Here is a 26481-nt window from a genome sequence, read left to right as displayed (position 1 = left end):
CACAAGTTAAAAAGATAAAAAAAAGAAAGAAATTAAATAGCCCCTATATTCAATTAGCTTGTGTTATGTTGGGGGATATGACATGTAAGCATAAGAATATAGAAAATGCAGGGCTTCTCAAAAAGTCCTATGTAGGTTAAAATAATAATAACTTCAGTTCTATAGGAAATTAAGAACATGCTGTCAAACACAGAAAAGAAGTGATTTATTAAATTTTAGTTTGTTCAATCTTAGAATAACTACCAAAAAGAATAAAATAATTCAAATAAGAATATAGTATAAACTAATGTCAAGAATCAGAGCAGAACATAGGAGCTTTCACTTCTATTTTTTAAATATCCCAGGAGATATCCTAGGCAAACAAGGCAATAATTTAGTTCCATTACATATGCAAAGATCCTTGTCAAATATATATGTATACATATATATATCTATATGTGTGAGTGCATATATATATATATATATGTATATATATGTATGTATGTATCTATAGATAGATAGATAGATAGATAGATAGATAGATAGATATCTGTTAAGAGCACTATCATTCTGCTCATTCACAACCTGGGAATCATCTTTTTTTTTTTAATAAATATATTTTTATTTATTTTGTGAAATAGTTCTCAATTACATGTAAACAAAAATAACCTCTGCTTTTTTTTTAATTTTAAGTTCCAAACTCTTTCTCTCTCCCTGCCTCTCCCCTACTAGTTCAAAAGCAAGCAGCATGATATCAATTATACTTGTGAAGTCATGCAAAGTGTTTCCATGTTTGAAAAGAAAACATACACACATACACAAAGAAAAAATAAAGTTTAAAAATATGCTTTGTTTATTTTTTAAAATTAAAAAGCTATTGTTATTTTAAAAAAAAAAGGAAATGACAGGCAGGATGATTTCAGAATGAACCTGAAAATCTTTTATGAACTGATGCATAGTAAAGTAAAGCACAAAACCAGGAAAATAGAACACAATACTTGCAATATTATTCCAAGAAGAACTATGAATGACTTAGCCATTCTCAGCAATGCAGTGGTCCAAGACAATCCCAAGGGACTAGTGATGAAACATAGTATCCAACTTTTGGGATAGAACTGATTGTTTGAAGAATGTTATTTTTACTTTCATTTTTTTTCATTCTAGTCTCCTTGTACAAACTGACTAATATGGAAATGTTTTACATAACTGCACATATATAACCTATATTTGATTGTTTACCATCTTAGGGAGTGATTAGAGAGGCAGAAGGGAGAGAGAATTTGGAACTCAGAACTTTAAATAAAAAATTAAAAATATGCTTCTCCCTGTATTCAAAGTTCATGAGTTTTTTTCTTTGAGGATGGATGACATTTTTCATCATGGGTTTTTCAGAATTGTCTTGATCAAAGTAGCTAAGTCTTTCACAGTTGATCATTCTCATAATGTTATTCCTATGTACAATATTCTATTGGTTCTGCTCTCTTAATTTTGTGTCTGTTCACATATCTTCTAAATCTTACTATCTTGTTTGTCATTTTTTATAGCACAATCATATTCCATCACAATCCTATATTATAACTTGTTTATTCCTCAAATGATGGACATCTTATCAATTTCCAATTCTTTGCTATCACAAAAGGCTACTTTGTTGTACAAATAGGTACTTTCCTCTTTTCTTTGATCTCTTTAGGCTATAGACTTAGTGGTGGTATTTCAGTGTATAAAAGTATGTACAGTTTTAGAGCACTTTGGTCATAGTTCCAAATTGTTCTCCAGAATGGTTGGACTATTCTACAACTCTACCCACAATACATTAGTATCCCAATTTTTCCACATTCTTTTGGAATCATCTTTGATGTTTTTTTACTCTCTTTTACCCTCCATACCTAATTAGTATCTAATTCTTGATTCTACCTTCTCACTATCTTTCGCATCTGTCTTCTTCCATCCATTGACATCTTAGCTGTTATTTTCTCTTCCCTAGATGAGGCTGCTCATCATCTCCTGTCTAGACTATTGCAGTAAATTCCTAATTGACCTTCTTTTCTCAACTTTCTGCCTTTTTCTAATATATTTTCCAGAGAGCTTCCAAATTTGTCTTTCTAAAACACAGAGACAATAATAAAATATTTCCTTGCTAAAGAAACTTTTATGGCTTCTTATTGCCTCTAGAACAAAATAAAAATTATTCTGCCTAGCATTTAAGATTCTTTATATTTTGGCTCTATCATCTCTTTCTGGGATGATTATACATTTCTCCCCTATCACTCCCCTGCCATGAACTTTATGCTTCAACTTACACACCTTTTCATAGTCTGTTTCCTATGTCTAGAAAGATCATCTCATGAAACTACTAGCTCTCTTCAGGGGTCAGCTCAATTTCTACTACCTTAAAAATGAGACTTTTTTTCTTATTCCTCTAGTCGTTAGTTCCTACCATCCATTCTCTTCCCCACTATAATCATTTTTAGTAGTACACATACAAATATATATATATGTATATATATATATTTACAATGTATGCAAATATATATATATATCTTATATTTACATGTGTGTAAATATTCCCACAATAGGCTAAGCTCCTTGAGAACAAGGATTTATTTTTACTTTTACATGTTTATCCCTATCATCTAGCACAGTGTCTACAATAGGTGATAAGTATAAAAATTTTTATCATTATTTGATAAAACTAGATGTTTCTGTTTTAAAAGTTTCTCTTAGCCAAAATAAAAATAAAATATGTGATTAATGGATTATCCAGGCCCAAGGCTTTTTGTTTAGCTGTCCTGGTCACAAGTTCATTACTATTAACATCAGATCAGAGAAAGGGCAGGAAAAAAGTAGATCCAAACTCAGACCAATCCATTTGGATGCTAGCCTGTCATTCTAAAAAATGATTTCTTGATTGGAAATTTTGGTAAAAATGAGCTTTGAATATTTTTTCATGGTGTTCATTTATCCATGATGTCTCATTTCCTTCTGCTCTTGGATAGTTAACCATAGTCCATGAAATACCCAGTTCAAAGAGTATGAATGATGTGCTACTATTGAAAACTAGTGGATCTTCATCTGACTGTCCTTGACACACTCAGTTTTCCCTCAAATAGGAGCAGATGTTAAAAGAAAGAAGCCAGAAAAACAGTCTGTTCCCAAACTGAATCTCTGCATGATTTTGTTTGATACTTGTTTTCTTCTAAGTCTTTATATTCAAAGCAGTATTTTGGCTAAGGAAATTGTATATTTAACTAGGAATAATTTTAGTGAATGGGCAGAAGATGCCATTTACCCTTAAGGGAAGTAACTGGCAAGATGCTGAAAATAACCATAAGCCTTCAGAGACACTTGTGTTTCTAGGCTTTAGTTACATCACTTCTCTTTCTTTCCCTTGTCCTAAATGCTTCTGAGAAGTTTCAAAGGAAGGTAAGAGACATCTATCTCATTTCCATTAACTAATTGTTAAAATGCTATCTTTCAATTTATTATAAGGGATCACTTTTCTAAAGAAGAATTATAGCAGTCCATGTTACATCTCTTGAGTGTATTGCATGGGTATGGTTAAAACAGAACACAAAGCACTATCCTTCAGCTGCTCTGAACATTCTTGTACTTACACTGATAAGATATTTTATCAGTGATTTTTTTTTCCCTCATGGTCCAAAGTTAATGTCAAAAAAAAAAAAAAAAAAAAAAAGGAAAATTGAGCTTTTTCTTCTTTACTTTTACAGGTAGCACAAGGAGGTGGTCACCGGACACTATTATATGGACATGCAATTCTCCTTCGGCATTCATTTAGTAGGATGGTGAGCATGTCTACAATGCTGCCTTGGGGATTGTACTTGGTAAATAGAAAGGATAAGTAGAGCAATATAAAAAATACATAAGAAGATGAAAGGAAACAGGAAAATGAATGATAATATGGACCTAGAACCTAGATATAGCTGGAGGAAAATAATGTAATGATCATGGAATACCATTTCCATAATACTTTAGAACTCAAGCTGGAAAAAAAATTTGTAATTGGAGGAGGAGTTCTCATTCTCTGACAATTAATTTTAGGAAGAACCCAGATCCAGGCAACTGATATTAATTTTGCAGGTGGTAAAGAGATTTTAAGGTCTTTCCTTAGCCCAGAAGTATTGAAGGTAGTTGGTAGAAATCGTAATCAGTCAGGGAGCTGACTAGAGAGAAAAATGCCAAAATTACTTCATAGCTGGGTATCATCAGTTGTCTTAAGGAGGACTGTAAAATTCAGACCATTAATTCTAATGCACTTTAAAATATAGACTACCCAATACTTTATTTACTAGACTGTTTTCGAAATCAAACCAACAATGGTAATATGTCACAAACTGTGATTTCTCCTGACTAGACTGACTTTAAACTTCCAATACTGTTCTCATATTTGCTACAAGTCCTAAGAAGTAGCCTTTTTCTGACACCCTGTGGCTATGTCATGCATTTCAATTCAGGATCTAATTTTCTAAAAGGATTTGGGTACATTTACAACATACTGTGAAATGCCTTTCAAACCTGCATCTTAAATAATTCTGTTTATGATGGCATTTTTCTGTAAAATTTCAGCTTCAGAGAGAAGCTGGTATTTCCATCCTGAACTTTCAAGATACAGAGGAGACTGGCTAAAGAACAAGTAATCAGTTGTGAGGGTTTGTTAGAAGTTGCAAATTTCAAAAGAATACTACATTATTCTACTTTATACTACATTATATTTAATCTTAGACAGAGATATAATAAATCTCCTTATTTAGAATAAAGAATTTGCCTGTTTGGTAAATTAAGTTTTTTGTGAAGCACGTAGTCAGAAAACTTTGATTTGAGTCCTGCTTCTGTTATTTAGTAGCTATGTAAGCTTGAGAAAATTACCTAGACTTCTTGAGATTTATCCAACAAATGGGGATAAATAATGCCTATATACTATATACCCCACAAAATTGTAATCTGAATTAAATTAGGTAATTATGAGTAGATAGAGCACTAAGCCTGAAGTCATAATGACTAGAGATCAAGTTTAACCCAAGACACTTAGTGTGAGATCCTGGGCATTGAGTCGAACTATAGAAGCTAAGGTTGTGTTTATTCATTAATCAACATGGCATTGTACCCTCCAAGAGCAGTTATGAAAATATGGTCTTACTCATTATGATACTGTATCATGTTGAGACATGGAATGATAGAGTGGAAATAGCAATAGATTTGGAATCTGCAAGACCTATGTTCAAATCCTAATATGAATCTTCCTAATCAATTTACCTTTCTAAACCAGTTTCCTCATCTTTAAAATGCAATGACACTATGTTTACTATCTACCTTATAGGACTGTTGTATACTTTTGTCAATTTTAAGGTGCTATGGAAACTTAGTAATAATACTAAGTTGAAGAGCTCTTTCTATTATCTGAAACAGAACACAAGATTCATAATGAATCCATCTATGCATTTTCCAGATTTTAAGTTCTAAATCCCGCTATTCCTAGCTATCATTAAGCAAGACATGCAGTAGAAACTGATCCCTAGAAGCCAAATTCTGATGACTTTCGAGGAAGAAAGGTAGATTGCCAAATCACCAGTGACTGTTCTTTGTGTTTTGTAGTATCTGACATGTTTGACCACATCAAGATCCCAGACAGATAAACTTGCCTTTGATGTGGGACTACGGGAACATGCCACAGGTATGCCAGCATTCTCTGGTAACTGCTTAGTAACCATAGTCTACTGTCACTCATGTCATTCACTTACAATTTTCTTTCACTTCCTAGTACTGGATAATATTTTCTAATCTGAAATAGGTATTAAGAAGGAAGTAAAGGAATACAAAAGTTAATGAAGTATGGAAGAGAATGTTATTTTAACTCCTACTCTATCAAATAGTCATCAATATCCTTAAGAAAAATAACTTATCTCTGTATCTCAGTTTGATAGGTAATTATCTATATATGTAATCTTTATTATACCCAATAAGTGGCTGCTAAAAAGAAAAAAAAAAGCAAATTCAAATTGTATTAATAAAAATATAGTATAAACATCTTAAGAAATAAATGTTTTCATGGTACTGATACTCTTCATTGATCAAATCTCACATAGATCATTGTGGCAAAAGTCTACTTCCAAATGTTAAAGTTATTAATATAATAGAATTTACTTAGAGAAGATGATCAGGAATAGGAAGTATCTAGAAATTATGACATATGAGAAATAATTGAAGAAACTGGGAACATCTATTCTGACAAAAGACTAAATTTTAAAATTTTTTAAAAAATATTTTCAAAGTCCTTCATGTAGAAGTAGAAACAGATTTTTTTTTCCAGAAAGAAAGATCAGAACTAATGTTTGGAAGATATAAGTAGGTAGATATCATTTTACTACAAGGGGGAAAAAATCTTTGTGAGAACTAGATTTGACCAATAATGTTCTCTAGTTGTTTTGTGAAATACTGTATTAACCTTCCTATTATAGGAATTATTCAAGCAATACAATCCAATAAGCATTATTTTCATCTTTATTTTAATTAATAAAAAAAACCTTTTGATTTTTACACTAATTTCATTTCCCAAAAAGTATGTCATCCCTTTTTTCCCTTCCATAAAGCCATCCCTTATAATAATCAACATATAACAAAGAGGGGAAAAATGCTTCAGCAAAATTTATGAACACCAGAGAAGTTTGATATTATATAGCATTTTCTGCATACATAATCTCTGCAGAAAGAGGGTGGGAGGTATATTTTCTTTGGCCCAAACTTAGTCCTTATAATTGTATAGCATTCATTTGAATTTCTTCTGTTGTTCTTTACATTACACTGCATTCTGTATATTGTTTTCCTCATTCCATATACTTTATTTTCCATTAGTTTAGATAAATCTTCTATTTCTTTTCAATATTCATTATATTCAACATTTCTTACAGCACAGCAACATATTTTTTGTTCATATATCACAATGTATTTAGTTGTTATTCCCTTGATATATTTCAATTTTCTTTCTAGTTCCTTGAACTATTGAACCCTATTGGCAGCTTCCTTTCTTATAAATCCTGCTACACTTTTATTTGTGTATAATCCTTTGAAGTTCATATAATCAAATTATCTATTTTATTTTCTGTAATTACTTTTATCCCTTGTTTTGTTGTAATCTACCCTCACCCTATCCCCATCCTAAGTTGTGAAAAGTATCTGAACTTTTTTTCCTCTATTTTGAGGGAAAGAGAAAGGACCTGAGCTTTAATATCAAATCAACAAATAAGCATTTATTAAACATCTACTTATATTCTAGATACTGGGTATATAAAACTATATATATATGTGTGTGTGTGTGTGTACATATATATATATATATATATATAAATATATATATATATATATTTATACACATACTTATGTATGTATGTGTGTTATTTTGTATCCCCACATTAAGGAGCTTATATATTACTGTGGGATATAACATTAAATACACACACACCCACACCCACACATACATGCATGATGTCATTACAAAAGGTTTCCAATAGGATGTGGCATATGAGTTTAGCTTTGAAACAAACTAGGACTTTAGAGGCTTAGAAGAATGAGAACTAAGAAAGTTCTCTTAAATTTAGAAGTTAAGAGAACATTGCAGATTTGGAAATGCTTCAATAAAAGGGTGACATATAATTAAATCCGTGGCAGATTCATCACATATGGGCTAAAGCTAAGGGATATCTGCATATAAAAGGGTAGAAATACAAACACATCACCTGGTAAAAATTTGTCTAGATTTTGATTGAAGTGGAATTTATATTGTTCATCTTAACCAATAGTATTAAAGCGGTAATAATAATTTCTAAGATTTTCCTTTCTACGCTCACCATTTATCTGTGGGACAAAAGATTGTGTGATGGTACCTGATCTACTTCCTCATTTTGCAAATAAACTTTCTTTTTTATGGTTTTACATTTCTTTGTGTTCGCCTGAATTATTATTCATTTTCAAATATTCTCTGATAGTTTGTGACTTAGTAATATTGACTCAAGCAACAAAATTCTGTTTCCTGAATAAAATAACTACTTACTTTAAACCAAGCCTTAAACATTGGAGGACATTAATGAAAAGGTGGTAAAACATTATTCTTTTGTCATTGAAATGTGATTCAAAAAGATTTATCTGAGATCTCTATTTTTGATTTTTAGTTAAGAGTGGAGAATTTCACTCTTTCCATTGAAAAGGTTCCCTCATAGTATTCCAATCTCTAAATAGCCTTAGAGATCAGCTCATCTGTTCCTCAATTCCCATTTTACAGATAAGGAATCTATAGCTCATTTAGGTAAAGTAACTTGCCCAAGATTATATGATTATATGGATAGTAAATAGCAAGGCAAACTCAGGTCCTCTAACAGCAGTTTTAATATTCTTTGCATGAATATGATTCTTCTTATTAGTCCGGTGCTTGTCTATGGCTGTTTGGTATCAGAAGATTAGATAATAACTAACAAAATATAGACTTAAAGCTGGTAGGAATCATAGGATAATTAATCTAGGCATCATAGTGTTCATCCATTCCAGCCCTATCAAATTATGGATAAGGAGACTGAGAGCCAGGAAGTTGCAACTTAGCAAGGTCACTTAGCTAATAAAGAACAGAATTAATTAGATTTTGAACCCAATTCCTCTTACTCCAAAGCCAACATTTTTTCCACTGAATCATAGCTTTGTTGTACCCTTAGACAAATTATATAACCTTACCAAGCTTCAGTTTCATCCTCAGAAAGTGGACTAGTATTTTTTTTTCCTATCTCATAAGGTTACAAAAGAGGCTCAAAATGAGATTATATATATATATATATATATATATATATATATATATATATACATATATATATATATGAAATACTTTTTAAACCCCAAAGCATTACAATCATTCCATCATTCCATTTAGGCTGACTAAAAAGTCTTATAGATGAGAGTGATTGAAAATTGATAGATGAAAACCATTCAGCCAACATAGGCAAGTGAGGCATTTGAAAAGGTTTATGAATAGATAAACTACAAACAGGGTTAAATATCTTTTCAGTTCTTCAGTTTGAATACATAAAGTCACACAGTTGAATATACAGTCTCAGTTTTCTTAAGACTAAATCAGTATTTATGGGAGTATTATGGAAGAAGAAAGTAAAGATGTTTATAACTCTAATAATAAAGGACTGTCAGCAAAAAGAGGTCCACCAAATTTAAGATTATTGGGAGGAATTTGCTTAGAATATTACCTTGAACATCCAGAAATCTAATTCAAATGACCCTGTGAACCAGTTCCTCCACACAATTTAATGTAAGGCTTACCAGCCACCAGGAGATAAAAAGGATTTTTTATTTGTCTATTTGCTTGTGGTGTTGTTGTTTTTTGTTTTTTGTTCTTTTTGTAAATATTGAATAGGTATTTTAAGTGTTAAGAGAAAAAATTCTGCACCATTTTGTAGAGTTTTTTTTTTTTTTTCCTCTAAAAGTCTGGCAACTTAAAAGACTTCAATATCATCTTTAACTTTTGTTCTGTCTACTTATTTTATTTACTGTGAATTTCTTCCCTCATCAATAGTTATCTTACTGACACAAACAAATTATGTTATCAGAATTTGAGTATCATGGACAGAAGATTAAAAATAAAAGGAAAATCTTGGCAAATTGTTGAGAGTAGTTTCATTCTTTCTAAGAGTCTCTTGGCAAGGGAGCCCTCAAACTCTCTAAAACTCCTTCAAGGAGAAAGTCTCCTTGAATTCTGGCCTCTGGCCTCAGGACAAACAGCTTTATTCTATTATCTAGGTGGGGCTGGTTGAGTCCTGAGCTGGGGAATCCCAACCCTATTGAATTAAAGAGACACCCATTCAATTCTAAGATTTTTTATTCAATTCCAGCTCAAGCTGGAACCCAGACTCCCATTAAGAGCAAAAACCTCAGCTTCTAGCTAAGGCTTCTATTATAAAAAGAGCCAATTTTAAACTCACTCTTTTGCAGAGGACCTAACATGCCATGCCATGCCAAGGAAACCTTTGCCCTCTAGAATGATATTCTCTTTCAGTATTACCCTGTCTTTATCTCCCTTACCCTATTCCCCTAAGGAGACTTTATACCTCTCTGTTGGGATTTCTCTGCTAGAAACTTTACTTCCCTCTCAGGACTTTGCCACTCTGGATTTCAGCCTTTCTATTCATGTATAGCAAAGGCTGACTTCCCAGTGCCTATTATAAACCTCTTTTATCAATCTAACTTTGTGGGTTTGTAAATTCCTTTATGAAAGACTCCTGTGCTGCCAGAAGGGGGCTCCCACAACTCCCTACCTTGCGCTGGATCCTAAAGGGGATTTAGGGGAACCAAACCTCTTCATTTGGTTCCCTGAACCCTGAACCTGCCACTAACTTCATCATTTAAGTCCCTGACCACAAGGAACCCTAATTTTATCATTTTGGTTCCCTGAATCTAATCTCATCAATCCTATAGCTTTCCTCCCTGTGGTTGTTCATTTTATCTCTTGAAACAGATATGAGGGAGTTATTTCTATCAATTCAGAGTTTTGATCAATTTCTAGAAGTTGCCCTCTCTTTACCTAGGGTGGTTCTTCACAGGTTCCCTTTTTAGACTCCTTCAGAATATCATGCAATGGGTTCAAATGTACCAATATCTGGCTCTTTTTCCCAATTAAGCCATTTGGTACAGGTTTATTCATTCCATAGTTAGTTGTTTTTTTTTTTTTTTGGCAAAGTTTTTGGTTTCACAAGATTGCCTAATCTTTGCCTATAGATAAAAAGCAGAGAAGGTGAATCACAAAATTTTAATTAGAACTCTTTCAGAATGATGACATCTAACCTCTTGCATCCTTTTTGAATTTGAACTAAGGAGTCATTTACTTAATCTCATTTACTTAATCTGATGAACTATATTCTTTCAGTGTTTACCATCTCACACAATTGTTTTCTTCTTTGCTGAAGAATCCAGTTTTCACAGAAAATGAGAATTGGAAGGAATCTTAGAGATCATCTTATTTAAGATCCTCTCTACATATATAATCCTCCCAACCAAGAGCTCATCTACCTCTGTTTAAATATACTTATTGACAATGAATCCAATATTAATTTTAAGTAATCCATAACTTCTAGAAAGATTTTGCTTATGATAAGTAAAAAATAATCTCTATTAAGTGTCACTAGTTAATTCTCTCTTTTGGAGCTAAAGAGAATCCTACTGTATCTTTTTAGCCATCTAAATACTTGAATTCCATGATTATGTTTTCCATTCAAGTCTTTCTTCTAAACATTCTATGACATGACATTCTAAACATTTTATTATGACCATCCTGGCCATTTTAAGATAAAGATTTGGAAGGCATCATTAGAAAACAACTGTTTTTCTAAACATATTTATTAAGTACATTAATGAACAGTTAGTTGGTACAGTGGATAAAGCATTAAACCTAGAGTCAAGAAGATTTGAATTCAAAAGTGACACCATATTTTTATTAGTGCTGTGATCTTGGGAAAGTCCCTTAACTTTTTTTTTTTTTTTAACCTCAGTTTCTTCAATAATAGAACCTTCCTAGGATTGTTATGAGCATAAAACAAGACAGTTATAAAGCACTTAGCAAGTCTTTAATATGTAATAGCTAGCTATTGACATTGTTATTATTATTATTGTTTTCCCAAGTCCTGCTAATTTCCTTCTTTGGGAATCAGAAGAACTCAATCTGTTATTTCTTACTAATTCTGTAAAATTAGGCAAATAATTTATCTTCTTTGGGACTTAATTTCCTCATCTATAAATGAGATCATTGAATGGTGCTTAGTTCTTTTCCAGAGGTTTTTTTGAGTATAAAAATTCATATTTACCATTTTTTGTAGCTACCCATATAATATTGTTGCATATATTAGTTTTTTCTGATGAGTTTATATTTTATTGATTACAATGGTGCTATAGATTTTAAAATGGTAATATACAGTATATATTCAATATGTAATATTTTGTTTTCAGAAAGTAATATTGCTTAATTATGGGTTTGTGTTTGAATTTGCAAACTTCCTACAATAAATCTGCAGTATCCCATACTTTGGGAGACATAGAAAGCCTAAAGTTTGGGGATACCTTCCTGACTACAGAAATAGGAGAAGAAAGGGTTTATACTTTGAGAGCAAAGCTGGAACAAACCATGTGGTATACCTAAGGTTTGAAAAGTGTTTCCCAACCTATTACTGTTCCATGTATGTGCTGAGTCTTCACTGTAACATGTACTGCTTGCATTGCCACAAAGTAAATGTCTGTTTGCTATGAACAGTGGAATATCTGACATAAAAATAGATGCATTTCAGAAAAATAAATGAGTGAATGAATGAATCAATAAATAAAATAAATAAAGAATATTTTAAAAAACATATCTAGGTGGTTCCTCCTGTGAGCCTGTAACTCATCACAGATAGCCACCTACCTTGTCTATCCCTAGTCCCAACTCTTGAGTCATAGTAATTTTTTTTAAAAAATAAGATAGAATGGGAGAAAAGGACATACTATTAAAAAAAAAGTTTTTTTTTTTATTTTATTGGTCAGGTATATGTAGCTGTTATTTATTATTTGAGGGAGGCTTTTACTACAGGGCTTTTACTACTGAAATTACTAACTCAAGCAGCCTCTGTTTAGGAGAAGCATGCTGGTGGACCATACACCCTGCATCCAAACAGAGATCTGAAGGAGAGAAGGTGCGAATCGGTGATGACCTCATCCTTGTCAGCGTTTCTTCAGAAAGATATCTTGTAAGTGGTGTGTGTTTTGGGACTGTTCCTGCTCAGCATCTTTTTATGGATAAGCTGTTGAACATTGATCTCCACAGTCAGCTGAAAGAAACCAGTCCTGTGTGTAGATGAACTAGATGTTAGTTTAGTTTTATTTGAAGACAACCTATAGATTTCCCTTCTTTAAAGAATTCCTCTGACAAGCTTACATTGGTGCCTGAAATTCCAACTCTTTTAACCTTTTTTTGAGGTCATAGAATTCTCTTCAGAAATCCTTTTATAAAATAAAAATTGTCAGATAAATATTCATTCACTGGTATTGACATACATTACCTCACTGTCACAAATTTGTTTATCAAATTAGCTTTCTCATAGTTGAGAGCAAGATTTTGAAAAAAAGGAACTCAAGAAAACTAAGTTTTTATTCAATGATGAAGAATTAAAAAAAAAAAGTCCAAGGTTTAGCATTATATAGAGGAAAGAAGCCCTAGATGGAGTAAAATTTCATTTGAAGATACTAAGATAATCAGAGAAGTCGAGGTAAGGACATTAAAAGAAATAAGAATGTCTACTTAATCTCAGCTTACTCCACAGTTTGTCATAGATCAATCCTTATGTCTGAAGTTGTTTCTAATATTTGTACCACTACTGCACTTAAGCAGACACTAGGAAATATGAGAAAACATACTTACCTTCCTCTTGCTGAATTTTTTCTAGAATAAAGCATCCCCTTTTGAAGATTTGAGGTTGATTAGAATAATTTGCCATAGGCTATGCAGGTCCATTCCAATGGTAGAAACATTACTTAACTCAAACCCTAAAATTCTAAAGTGGCTTTTGAGGAAATTATAAAGCTAGAAAAAGCATTTATGTAGCTCAAGAAATTGGCTGCCCTAAATGAACTGCTTCCTGTAGAAGAATGTCTTATTTCTGTCTCTGTTGCAGCATCTCTCCATATCGAATGGCAATATACAAGTGGATGCCTCTTTTATGCAAACACTCTGGAATGTACATCCTACATGCTCAGGAAGTAGCATCGAAGAAGGTTTGCTCTGATAACATGCATTCACCCCCTAATTTGTCACAGAACTCAGAAAAAAAATTCTTTTGTGTAGTGCATGTATTTCACTTTGATATATCAGAATAATTGGTAAAAAGATAGCATGATTTGTTAAAGCCAACAGGTGTTATGAAAATTTCATATGAGAACTATTCTATTTATCTTTCATTTCCATGAGCATGAATTGTCATATTTTAGTCTTCTTCAAGATCATAAAACCATTTTTTTAGAATTTCAAATATCATTCTCTTAATATTTATAATAATTTGGGATTGATTGCTGAATGCATTTAATATTAATTTATTTATAATTTAAATTTATAATATTTAATCTAAAAATGCCTCTCCATGGAGTTTAAAAAGTTCTGCTTTATACACTGAGACTTTTATTGGTCATTATTACTCATGTTGATGGGAGCTTCACTTAAAAATGACCTGTGCAAATGATATGTCCCATGTGCTATGTTTTTCTTTTTTTAAAAAATAGCCCATTTTAATCTTTTGTCCTGCATTTTAATGAAGACAGCATGGTATAACAGAAAAAAATATTGGATTTGGAGTCAGAGTACCTGGATGCTTATCATGACTATGCTGCTTTCTATTTTATATGATTTTGAACAAATTGTTTAATCATTCTAAAAAAATGAATATTTTGAAAAAGATCTTCTATGGTCCCTTCCCACTCTAAATATTTATTCTCTGATTCTCTCTTGAAATTTCCTTGTTGAATTAATGAAGATGTATATACAAATCTCTAATACTCTAATGCAATTTTGAACTAGTCTTCAGTTCTTACAGAGGCTGGCATTAATTGGACATTGTTTATCATATCATAGAAATATTTAGAAGACTGCTTAATGTATTAAGAACATTTCTTGGTTTTTAATCTGTTGCCTGATTTATTCAGCTTTTCTTTGTCCAGCCCTAAAACCTATCTCTATAGCATTCACTGGTACAAATTCCACCTAAGACAATAAAAAGTTAAGTGACCATATAAAATATCTATATAGAATATTCTATATTCTATTCACATGCCTTATTTTCCACATAGTATCACAATATATTTAATTTTTTTAAAAAATGTCTCTTGGCATTTTCTCCATGTAAGCAAATTATCAATTGAGGGACACATAATATAAATGAAAGACTCAGAAGGAAGTATGGTTCTGATAACATAAAATAATGGGATGTTTAATCAAGGTAATGATCATGGAATATTTAATTTTTTAATAAACCAGTTCCAATGAGATATACTATAAATTATTCCTAAATGTCAAAAATGTTCTGATGCAGATAAAGGCATCAGTTCAACAATGCAGGAAAATGAAGCTAAACTTTCTTTGGGATGTTATTGTTATTTAAGGAAATCTTGCTCAGGTTAAGAAAGTGCAAAGGTAAATAGGTAGGTGTTACATTGTCTCCTGCTTTACTTGATGAACTAAATAAAGGTAAGTCTTCCCAGGGATTGGTTACACATTATCACAAGCTGCTTGTTTTTCAGGGATCTGATCAAATTCCTAGAATTACTGAGGCCAATCCCTAAAAATAATCCTATGATTAAAGAAAAATCTACGCCTTTTTTATTTGGCATGCTGAGTTTACAAGTATAATTTGGACACTCTACTGAAAAACTGGAATTTTGAGGGACAATTAATGATCTATCTGTAGAATTGGCTTTCTCAATGTTAAGTTCATGCTAAAGTAGCCAGCCTCTTAATCCTTTTTATTTGCTGGAATAATGAATGATTAGTGTTCTTTTTGCTTTAAAAGCCTGAATTATAATTGTTACAATTCAATTCCACAAACCCAAACCCATGAATTAGAAGAATCCAAGTCAATAAACCTTTGGGAAATGGGTGAAATACTGCACCTTCCCTTTTCTTTGTTATAGTTGGAATGTTCAGGGTTTGACTTGCAATATGTTAAGTGCATTGAAAAGTTAACATTTATTAAAATTAATACCTAAAAAATAACTTGCTCTTTTCTTTCCCCATGATTTTTTCTTTTCTTTTAATTGGTAGGTTTGCATTTTTACGCCAAATATACATTTTTGAATGTTTTGGCTTATCTCAGATTTTTAGACTTTTAAACCATCTAAACATCCTATTTTCCTGTCAGCACCAAATCCCCCTCTCATTGTTTTCTAGCTAAAATGTACATTATCATTATTATTATTAAACCAGCTTAAATGTAATATTCTGCTTGTATATTATATTTTATACTGTTTGACTCTCAGCTAAAGTGTCTGTTTTATATTCCCCTATTGTCATTCTATCTCCTAAATTCAACAATTGAATATATAGGACTCTATATTTATATCCCTAAGTTTTTATATCAGTTATTAAGTCGGCATTTTACTTCTTTACCACAAAATATAGGAACTGAGTTTAGTGTAAGCAATATGTCAGTATTTCAAGATTATGATGGTGAAATATGGTTCTCCTACAGGATATCTACTTGGTGGGCATGTAGTACGTTTTTTCCATGGCCATGATGAGTGTTTGACAACCCTATCCACAGACCAAAATGATTCCCAGCACAGGTAAGGCAATGGCTTTCATCTCTTATTGTATGCCTGAAAACATTAAAAAAAAATAAGAGTTCTGGCTTGGACTTCACTTTATATCAACTTCTTAGCTGCTGGTCAAGCTTTTCACCATTCTCAGCCTTTAATTTTCCAATATGAAAAGTGAGAATAGAAGTAGTATTGAGTTTTTAAACAATATTACTTAGGGGAGAATAAGACAATATAAATAGAAAGTAATCATACAATGTATTTTGATTATATCCTGTATTTTCTGGGTTATCTTTCATCCCAAATCCTTTCACTTATTTTGTAATAAGAAGCATTTTCATGATTGAGACTAGAACAGACATCCTAATTATCCTAATGATTTATAAGACTTGAATGGGTAAAACCTGAATCCATTTTATGAATTCTTAGTCATTTGGATAGATAGAATATGGTGACTTGCTTTAATCAATCAATCAATTAATAAAATAGGGCCAAAGCTACTACATATCAGTATTCTGTTCATTGAGTAGAATGGTGATATGTGCCAAATATAGGTGAACCACATTTAAATGATACTTCCAGGGTAATTGCTTTGTTTGGCATATATTCATGGTATACTTAAATCCTTTTGACAGGCATGTGAGAAAAGCAACTTATTTAGTCTGTCTAAAATGAAAAAAGTCTTCTATAAGTACTTTTTGTTTTTTGTTGCATATAAACATTCTTTTTTTAAAACATATTCCTTATGAATCATTTTGGGAGAGAAAAATCAAAACGAGAAAAAATCATGAAAGGAAATAAAACAGAAAAAAGTAGACATAGCATGTATTGCTTTACATGTAGTTTTCATAGTTTTCTCTCTGGATGTGGATGGCATTTTCCATCCAAAGTTTATTGGGATTGCATTGGATCGCTGAACCATTGTGAAGAACTAAGTCTGTTATAGTTGATTATTGCACAATCTTGCTTTACTACTGTGTACCTTGATTCTGCTTCTAAAACAAAAAATTCCTTAGCTATATTTTAGAATAATTACAGTGAATTATTTGATTCCTTTAATCATCATTGAGAAAATATTCTTGTCCTATATAAATTTGGTTTACACTGATGCAAGAGGAAAAATAAAATGCTGCTATGAACAGTTTTGTACATATACTTTTTTCTTACTGTCAGTAACCACATTGAGGTCCAAGTCCCAGTAGTGGGATTTCTGGGTCAGAGGCCATGAACAATTTAATAATTTGTCTGGAATGATTCCAGATTGTTTCTTATGATTCTAGCTGACTCAATTTTATTTATGAAAAAACTTCTACAATTTATGTAATTTAGGTTGTTTCTCTTGTCATTTATAATTTCTTCTTTTCTAATTATACTTTATTTACAATTGTGAAAAATATGGCATAAAAAACTGATTTAAATCAGTTTTTCACCAGGAAGTTTTCCAGTTTCCTATTGAATCTTATTAAATAAGAAGTTCCTTCCCTAGCAGTTTGTGCTTTGGGATTTATATAATAGAAACTGGACTTCTTTGTGCATTTGTTTCTAGTTTTTTTGGGGGAAGTTTGGCCAGGCAATTAGGGTATCCAACATTAAATTTGAACTCAGATCCTCTTGACTCCAGAAGCTGTGCTGTATTTACTATGTCATCTAGCTTCCTCTGTTTCTAGGTTTTACTTATCTAGTTTACACCATTTATCTATTATTTTTATTTTTTATATAGTACCAGATAGTCAATAAGCATTTGTTAATGTTTATTATGTGCCAAGCACTGTGCTAGTTTTTATAATTAGCTGCTTTGTAATATGGTTTGGGATCTTGTATCATGAAGCCTTTTTCTTTTTAAAGCATATACTTGTCTATGATGATAATTAGCACTTTTTATTTCATAGATTCAACTGAGTCATAATAAATTCCATTCCAAGCCATAATTGTAACTCCACATGCATTTTTTTTGTATTTTAAATACTATTTTGCATACAATAACAAATCAGCAATAGATATCTGCTGTTAATGGAGACCATCTAACCTCTTCCCTTCTGCTCAAATTGAAATCAATAGATCACTCTCTTTTTATAGTCTTTACTCTAGACCTGTATTTTGTTTTCCTTAAAATTATTTTTCACCATTTGTACCCCTTATCTCAGACAACTCTTTTCCTTTTGTTTTCTCCTCAGACTGTCTCTTTTTACATTTCTCTGCTTCAACTACTATAATCTTTCTTTTAAAAATATTTCCTTGTCTGATCCAGATAAGAATATTAGATCCTTCTTTTCTCTTTATTGGTGAGTAATCAACTTGTTTGATCAATTTCACCTGTGTTGATTCAAGTTCAAGAAATACTAAGTCCTTTCTTCTTTTTCCTCTTTTTTTCTTTTTGTTACTCAGTGATCCTTTGATGGTCTAGGATTTCCAAGAGAGACTGGTAACTCATTATGTATCTCATAAACTCTTCTTTTAAGTTACTCTGTTTCTCATATGGGTATTTCTTTCCAGTCACACAGGCTTTCAGATTGATTAGTATTCATTATATTTCACTTCTCATAGCCAGTATGTTACTAAGTCTCACTAATTTTGCCTCCACAAGCCTTTCAACTTCTTATATTAGTTCACTTTGCCGTGAAGATGAAAACCTCATCATCTATTCATAGAAGAATAGAATTGGTCTTGCTGGATCTAGCCATTCTCCTTATCAATTCTACATGAACCATGTAACTCTCCTGGTCAAATCATTTTTATTGCTTGCCATTTTCTTTAGAATCAATTATAAATTTCTCTCATTCAAATCTTTTCAATATCTGATTCCAATCTATCTTTTTAGATTCATTTCAATTTCATCTCTTCATAAACTTTTCATTCCATCCCAAATGGCCTATTGCCTGGTTCTCATACAGAATTTCTTCTCATAGTCTTTATATAAGTGTGTTTTCTTCCTAGAATGTTCTTCTTTCCTCGCTCCCTTTCTCTTACTCCCTTTAAGGTTCACTTTAAGTACAGTTTCCTATATAAGCACTCTCTTGATTTCTCCCTGATGTTACTGAGTCTACTCCCATTGGAGAAAATTTTATTTTGTATTGGTTTATATGCATTTTGCATTTAGGTAATAATAAACATAAAATAATTTGCAGAAGACAGTGCTAACAACAAGGAGGTAGATGAAGAAAGGGTTGTCAATTGAGTCTACACTTAGATTGAACCTTGAAATGAGCTAGGATGCTACCCAGAGCTGTATCACTTAACTCCTCAGTGTCCCATCTCTTTAAAACCATAAATTTTAAAGAAGGTCTAGTAGAAATATCACAGGAGGAGATCAGTATATTGGGGAAATCACAGCAGCTCAAATAAATTGTTTTTAGACTGACCTTTGTGTTGTTTTCCCCCTGTACAGTATATATTCCTAATGGTTAGAAACAATTTTTTCTTTGTTTATTTAATCAATCAACAAGCATTTATTAAGCATCTTTTTTGTGGTAGGCACTATTTTAGGTACTAAGACAAACACAAAAATATCTCTTGGCCTCTGGGAGGGAAGTAGGGATTCTAAGAGATGATGTTAAGAAGAGAGAGCATTCTAGATATAAGGGAACAACCAACACAAAGTCATGATGGAAAAGGTTGGAAAAACAGGAGTGAGTTTGAAAAGAATTTTATTTTCTTATTACTTTCCAATTTTCCCTACAATTTTTGTTAAATAGTGAGTTCTTATCCCAGAAGCTGAAGTCTCAGGGTTTATCAAAACAGTAGATTATTATAGTCATCAACTATCACATCTTGTGGATTAACCTATTCCACTGAACACTAGATCTCTTAAACAACTCTTTTTAACTGAATGATGTAATGGGGGTTAGGGGAAGGAAACAATTTAAAATGAATTCCATATACCATGTTATTAGATTATTTAATGTCCCTTATAGCACCTATTTGGATATTGTATAATTTTTCAAGTGTTAAATGAATATTGACCATTATTATAAATTTTAAGTCTTTCCTCATTTTCCACTAGGCTAAGATGAGAGAATTAAGAATTGGGAGGGATCTTAGAAGTACTTCATTGAATACAACTCCCTCATTTTGTAGATGAGAAAACTGAGGTTCAAACAATTAGTCATAAAGCTGGGACTCAAACCAGTGTTTCACTCTGTAAATTCCATGTTCTCTCCATTATAACATGTTGGATATCCATGATGCCTCCTTCATTTTTTTTTAAGACAAGACATTTCTTTCTGCTCTAAAGAAATTTTCCTGCATAAATTAAAGCTTTAATCCATTATGTCCCATTAGTTCATAACTGTGCTTTTTCTGGTACTCATACAAGTTTAAAAACAAAACAAAATCCAAGATATTTCTCTCTATTCTGGATATTCATGTGACAATAGAAATAGTATTAATTTTGTGATGTTATCACATAATGATTACAGATGATCCACAGTGTGATCTACTTTCTACTCTCTTCTATGTCATCCATTGCTTCACATAAAAAAGACACATTTTGTTGCTTTCCTTTTAGGAACTTCTGTTTTTAGTTTGTCTTCCTTAAGAAAAGGAGATTGGAAAAGAATGACTTGTAAAAATTGCATATTGACTTTTCTTTCATGAGAAATGGTATGATATATTTAATAGAGTGCTAAGTTTAAAGTCAGGAAGAAGACCTGGATTTGAATTTTACTTTTGATGCTTACTTGTTATGTAACCATGAGCAAATAATTCTATTTAAGGTTCAGTTTCAGGATTAATAATAATACCTATTCTTGTAGGATTGTTAGTAACTCAAATGAGATAATATATGTAAATGTATGTAAACTTTAAAGCTCTATGCAATGATTGTATTGTTATTATTAAACTTTGAAGTTTAGGAATAGCTTGCATAAACAAAGTAGATTCTTTACAGGGAATTATTCCCTTTAGATATTAGTCTCTGTCCTATGTTTGGAGAATATTTCTTTCTATTTCTCAAGAGTTAAAAGTATTATATTTCTCCTTTAACTCTTTTTTTTAAAATTAATTTTATAATTATAATTTATAATTTTAATTTTTTTTTTACATCCTTTAACTCTTATTTACAGGAGGATATTCTATGAAACTGGTGGAGCTGGAAGTCGAGCCAGGTCACTGTGGAGAGTGGAACCCCTTCGGATAAGGTAGTAGATGTGTCTGGATATTATGCATTCTCAAGTTTGAGTTCCTTCCCTTCTCTTATTTGTATGACCCTTATCTTACTTATTTTCTTCTTCATTTTTATATTCTAACCTTTCTGTTGATTAGAGTGTAACTACTTTTTTCTCTTTTTCTAACTTTCAGGATAGCTTTGGTACTCTAAATTCAGCTGTAGCACTTCTGGAAGCCATACTATTGGGTTAAAAACCAGAATTATCTCAAAGCATTTCCAAATTTCTTTCTCAATTTTTTCTTCTGGTTCTTAGAAAATAGTAAGATTCCTGTATTCCCTAAGTCACTTACACAAATGCCATGGGAAATTAACTCTTAAGATTCTAGGATTTTGTCATATCTAACTTTTACTCTCAAATTGTTAGAACTCAGTAGGAATTATTTTCTTTAAAAATTATTCTTTAAATATTTTATTGGTGTGTTTGCTTTTATCTATCATAAAACTATTTTGGTTGCTTTTAATGATCTTTCAGATCTGTTATTCTCTTTAGTTTAATTGTTTTTCAATCATGTCTGACCTTGTGAACCCATTTGGGATTTTCTTGGCAAAGATAATGAAGTAGTTTGCCATTTCCTTCAGTATCTCATTTTTCAGAGGAGGAACTGAGGCAAACAGGGTCAAATGATTTGTTTGGGGTCATATTCTTTAAACTATATCATTTACCCATGTAAGAATATGTCTTGAGTAGAACTTATGTATTTGTATTCATCTACACTATTTCTCATATTTTATATATTTAAATTGTTTTGCTTTGTTCATTTTCTTTTTAATAAATGTAATTATCTTTTTCAGCTTTAAACCATTTTTTTCTTTTTTGCTTTGATGTTGATATTTGTTTGATAGGGAATGAAATGACTCAAATGTCCTAAAAGTTTCTGCCTCTATTGTCTTGACTACCAACCAAGAAACAAAGAAACATTTTATTAAGTGTCTACTCTATTCTAGGAACCATGTACAAATTAGAAATTAAGGCAGTGTTTTTGTCCACTTGTCCTTAAAACCTGACTGTGATTATTAAAATAAACTCTAGAGGAAGAAATACAAAAAAGTAATTATTCATTCCAAACCTGTATGAATACAGACCTACCCTGAATATTCTTTGACTTATAGGCAGTTATGTATACCCAGTGCTTTTACATATATAACTTAGGCTTCAAGTAAAGTATCTTAAGTTACCTCTACTTTATACCCTTCAAGTAGAAATACTTTGATAGATACAAGATTTTGATTTATTATAAACTAAATCACTAAAAGTTCTCCAAGCCTGACTTCCATCACACTTTTCATGGAAAAAAAACTGTATTTGCACTTGCCTTACAATACAATTTATAATGCTCCTGGAGGGACATTTCTTTCAGGCATTCTTTAAGAGAATTTCAAATGAGATTATGTTTTAAATACTACATCTATAGTTATTTTTTCTTTGACAGATGGCATTATATATGAGGCCTCCATAGGTTGATCAATGACCTAATTTATTTCTTTGTACTGTTCATTTTCTTTCAATAATAACCAAAAAAACACTTTTTACTATTCATTTTGAAGCTAGATATATTGAAATTCTTTCCAGAGCATTTCTAGAGTTCAGGTTGATCCTCTCTTAATGCTTTTATAGACAGAAATAATTTGGTTTTAAAAGAATCCATTATTTTTACCTTTACTTTCTTTTCCTTTTATGGTTATTGTCATTTATATGAAATGAGAAACTGACTCACTAAACATCAAAAAATTTCTTTAAAGTGGAGTCTGAAGGGTTTTAGTGACCTTTAAATATCAGAATGACCTTGACTATTAGAAACTCTATTTCCTTGTTTTTGCCTCTAAATTGTAGTCTACAGGGGAAAATTAGATATTCATGAATAATTCATGAATTGCACACAGACTTAATTGACCTTCAGAAAGATTATGAGAAAAGAAAAAGTTTTTTTTTTTTTAAGTATTAAAGTTTTGTTTTTTTTTTTTTTTTTTAAGTACTAACTACATACTTTGTGCTTTTTGTTAATATATAACCATAAATATTTCCTGCTAATTTATCTAGCTGGAGTGGCAGCAACATCAGATGGAGCCAAGCTTTCCGACTACGGCATATTACCACTGGCCATTACCTGGCTTTGACAGAAGATCAAGGTCTTATCTTGCAAGATAGGGGGAAATCAGACACCAAGTCCACAGCCTTTTGTTTCCGGGCATCAAAGGTAAATATTGGTAAGGGAAGATTAGGGCTTCTTCTCATAGTCAAAGTTTTGAAATATATACAAGAAATAAACATAAAAAACATATACCCAATATGATAAAAGATCTGACTGAACCAAATAAAATCAGGCAACAAACCTGAAAGAAATGTTGCAGTCTTTGTATTTACCTTCCATTGTCTTTGGAATGGAAACCTGGACCTTGTAGAAGTTGAGTATTTTCACTAAAATGGTACATTTAAAAATGTGAAAATTTAAAGCAACTTTTAAGATTGCTTTAAACCAAAATTAATTGCAAAGGAATCAGTTTGTAAATAATACAATACCTAATACAAGATGGCAAAAATGGCTGGCTTGGGAACATTGAAGAGTAATAGAGTCAGGATACATTTTTTACTCCAGACATAGGACGATCCTAATATCATTTACATTTAAAAATATTATTAGCTATTTGCTCATTTCTTCCTGAAATCTCTCTCTGTTTCTTTGTGTCTGTCTCTGTCTCTCTCTCCCTATCTCTTTCTCTATCTGTCTCTGTCTGCCTCTCTCTCTCTCTCTCTCTCTCTCTCTCTCTCTCTCTCTCTCTCTCTCTCTCTCTCTCTCTCTCTCTCTCTCTCTCTCTCTCTCTCCCTCCCTCCCTCCCTCCCTCCCTCCCTCCCTCCCTCTCTGTCACTCTCCTCTCTCTGTGTCTATCTCTCTGTCTCTGTATGTCTGTTTGCCTCTCTCTCTATCAGTCTCTCTTTATCTTCTCTCTCTCTCTATCTTTCTCTCTCCATGTCTTTCTCTCTCTGTCTGCTTCTCTCTTTCTGTCAATCTCTTTCTTCTCTCTCTCTTTCTCTCTCCTCCTCCTCCTCCTCCTCCTCCTCCTTTTCTTCTTCTTCTTCTTCTTCTTCTTCTTCTTCTTCTTCTTCTTCTTCTTCTTCTTCTTCTTCTTCTTCTTCTTCTTCTTCTCTCTGTCTGTCTTTCTCTTTCTGTCTCTCTTTCTGTGTCTCTCTCTCCTTCCTTTCTTCCCTCCATCCCTTTCCTCCTTCCCCTCTTTTCCCCTCATTTTTCCCTCTCTTTACTTGGATGGTCAAATTTAGATTTTTATTCCAGACTTCCTATTCCATATTTTCTCTGCAGTCATATTTTCCCCCTTGTCAGTCAAGATTTGTTTCTTCTTTTAAAAATTTCATTTGTGGAATTGGGAAGATTTGGGATCTTCATCCTGAGCACATCTTTTATAGAGAAAATACAACCTTGGAGGTTTCTCAGGGGAAGACAAGAAATACCAGAGAAGAATTTGGTAGATCAGACGAAGGGATCAAGGAGGAGCCAGATGAAATGCACCTGACAGATTAGGTGCCAGACCTGTCTAAAGAAATTCTCATCAATATCTCAAAGGTTGTTTAAAGAGGTTGGAGGGATAGACAATGGAAACTGATAAAGGGTTACAGTCTTGCAATCATTATACAAACAAGATAGTCTAGGACTTGATTATGCCTGATAATAGCCAGTTGGGTTGTTTCCTGACAAGGGAAGAGAATAACCTCAAAGTCCACAGCACCTCCTACATCCATCACATGCCATCTGCAATCACCTCTCTACTCCAGGGCAACTATCTTAATTCAGTCCCTCATAAACTCTTACCCATATAATAATGGCCTCCTAATTGGGCTTCCTGCTTTCAGTTTCTATCCTCTCCAATCAATCCTTTGTACTATTATTAAAATAACCTTCTTAATGGATGGATCTGATCATATTATTATAGTGTTTTAAAAGGTTTGAGAGACATAAGTTTTGGGGTAATTTAATCATTTTATTACTAATTCCAGCATTTTAATAAAAGGATGGTCATTTGGCAGTTTTTCTCTTATATTAAAGACAGTCATGGTGGCTCATCTCTTAACTGTCCTTTTGAAAGAGAATTTTTCCCTAGGGTAGCAGTCAACTGATTGTCTAACAATGAGAGAATGAATAGGGCAATGAAGGACTGAATCTGAACTTTGGTTACTCATTTATTTCTCAGTTAGCTCCAGCCTTGAGAAATCCATTCAAAGAATTCATCCCCACTAGATAAGAGGTTATCTAAACCTTCAGAGACCAAGATCTTGAAATGAGAGTAATAGGAAAAAAGGGAAATATAAATTTCCCTAAATTATTGGTTAGTTTTTTGTGATCTCTTTCCTAATATTTTATTTTTTGCAATAATAGCTTTTTTATTTTCAGAATATGTGCAAAGATAGTTTTTAACATTCATCCTTGCAAAACCTTGTGTTCCAAATTTTTCTCCCTCTCTCCTCCCCTTCCACTCCCCTAGACAGCAAATAATCCAGTATAGGTTAAACATGTACAATTCTTCTATACATATTTTCACATTTATCATGTTGCACCAAAAAAAAAAAATCAGATCAAAAAGGAAAAAATGAGAAAGAAAAAACAAGCAAGCAAACAACAACAAAAACAAAGGTGAAAATGCTACATTGTGATCAACATTCAGTCCCCATAGTATTCTCTTTAGATTCAGATGGCTCTCTCCATCACAACTCTATTAGAATTGCCCTGAATCATCTCATTGTTGAAAAGAGCCAAGTTCATCACGGCTGATTATCACTTAATAATCTTGTTGCTGTGTATAATATTGTCTATTCACTTCATTTAGCATCATTTCATTTAAGTCTCTCAAGGCCTTTCTGAAAACATCCTGATTGTTTCTTATAGAACAATAATATTCCATTTCATTCATACACATAACTTATTCAGCCATTTCTCAACTGAGGAACATCCACTCAGTTTCCCATTCTTTGCCACTACAAAAATGGCTGCTACAAACATTTT

At 32.1% G+C, this 26481-nt stretch overlaps 1 protein-coding gene across 1 annotated transcript in view; it reads left to right on the top strand.

The window, feature by feature from the left end:
- The window catches only part of RYR3 (ryanodine receptor 3), a 753032-nt gene that overhangs the window by 292929 nt on the left and 433622 nt on the right, over positions 1 to 26481 (top strand). Inside the window, 7 exon segments of the mRNA XM_074289179.1 lie at positions 3708 to 3782; positions 5590 to 5668; positions 12643 to 12755; positions 13680 to 13779; positions 16242 to 16335; positions 21369 to 21443; positions 23511 to 23667. Coding sequence (XP_074145280.1) covers positions 3708 to 3782; positions 5590 to 5668; positions 12643 to 12755; positions 13680 to 13779; positions 16242 to 16335; positions 21369 to 21443; positions 23511 to 23667 — 693 coding nt within the window.

The sequence above is a fragment of the Sminthopsis crassicaudata genome, chromosome 2, assembly GCF_048593235.1.
Source record: "Sminthopsis crassicaudata isolate SCR6 chromosome 2, ASM4859323v1, whole genome shotgun sequence".
Taxonomy (NCBI): Eukaryota; Metazoa; Chordata; class Mammalia; order Dasyuromorphia; family Dasyuridae; genus Sminthopsis; species Sminthopsis crassicaudata.
Note: the sequence above shows the minus strand (reverse complement) of the source record. Positions and strands in the feature narration are given on the sequence as shown.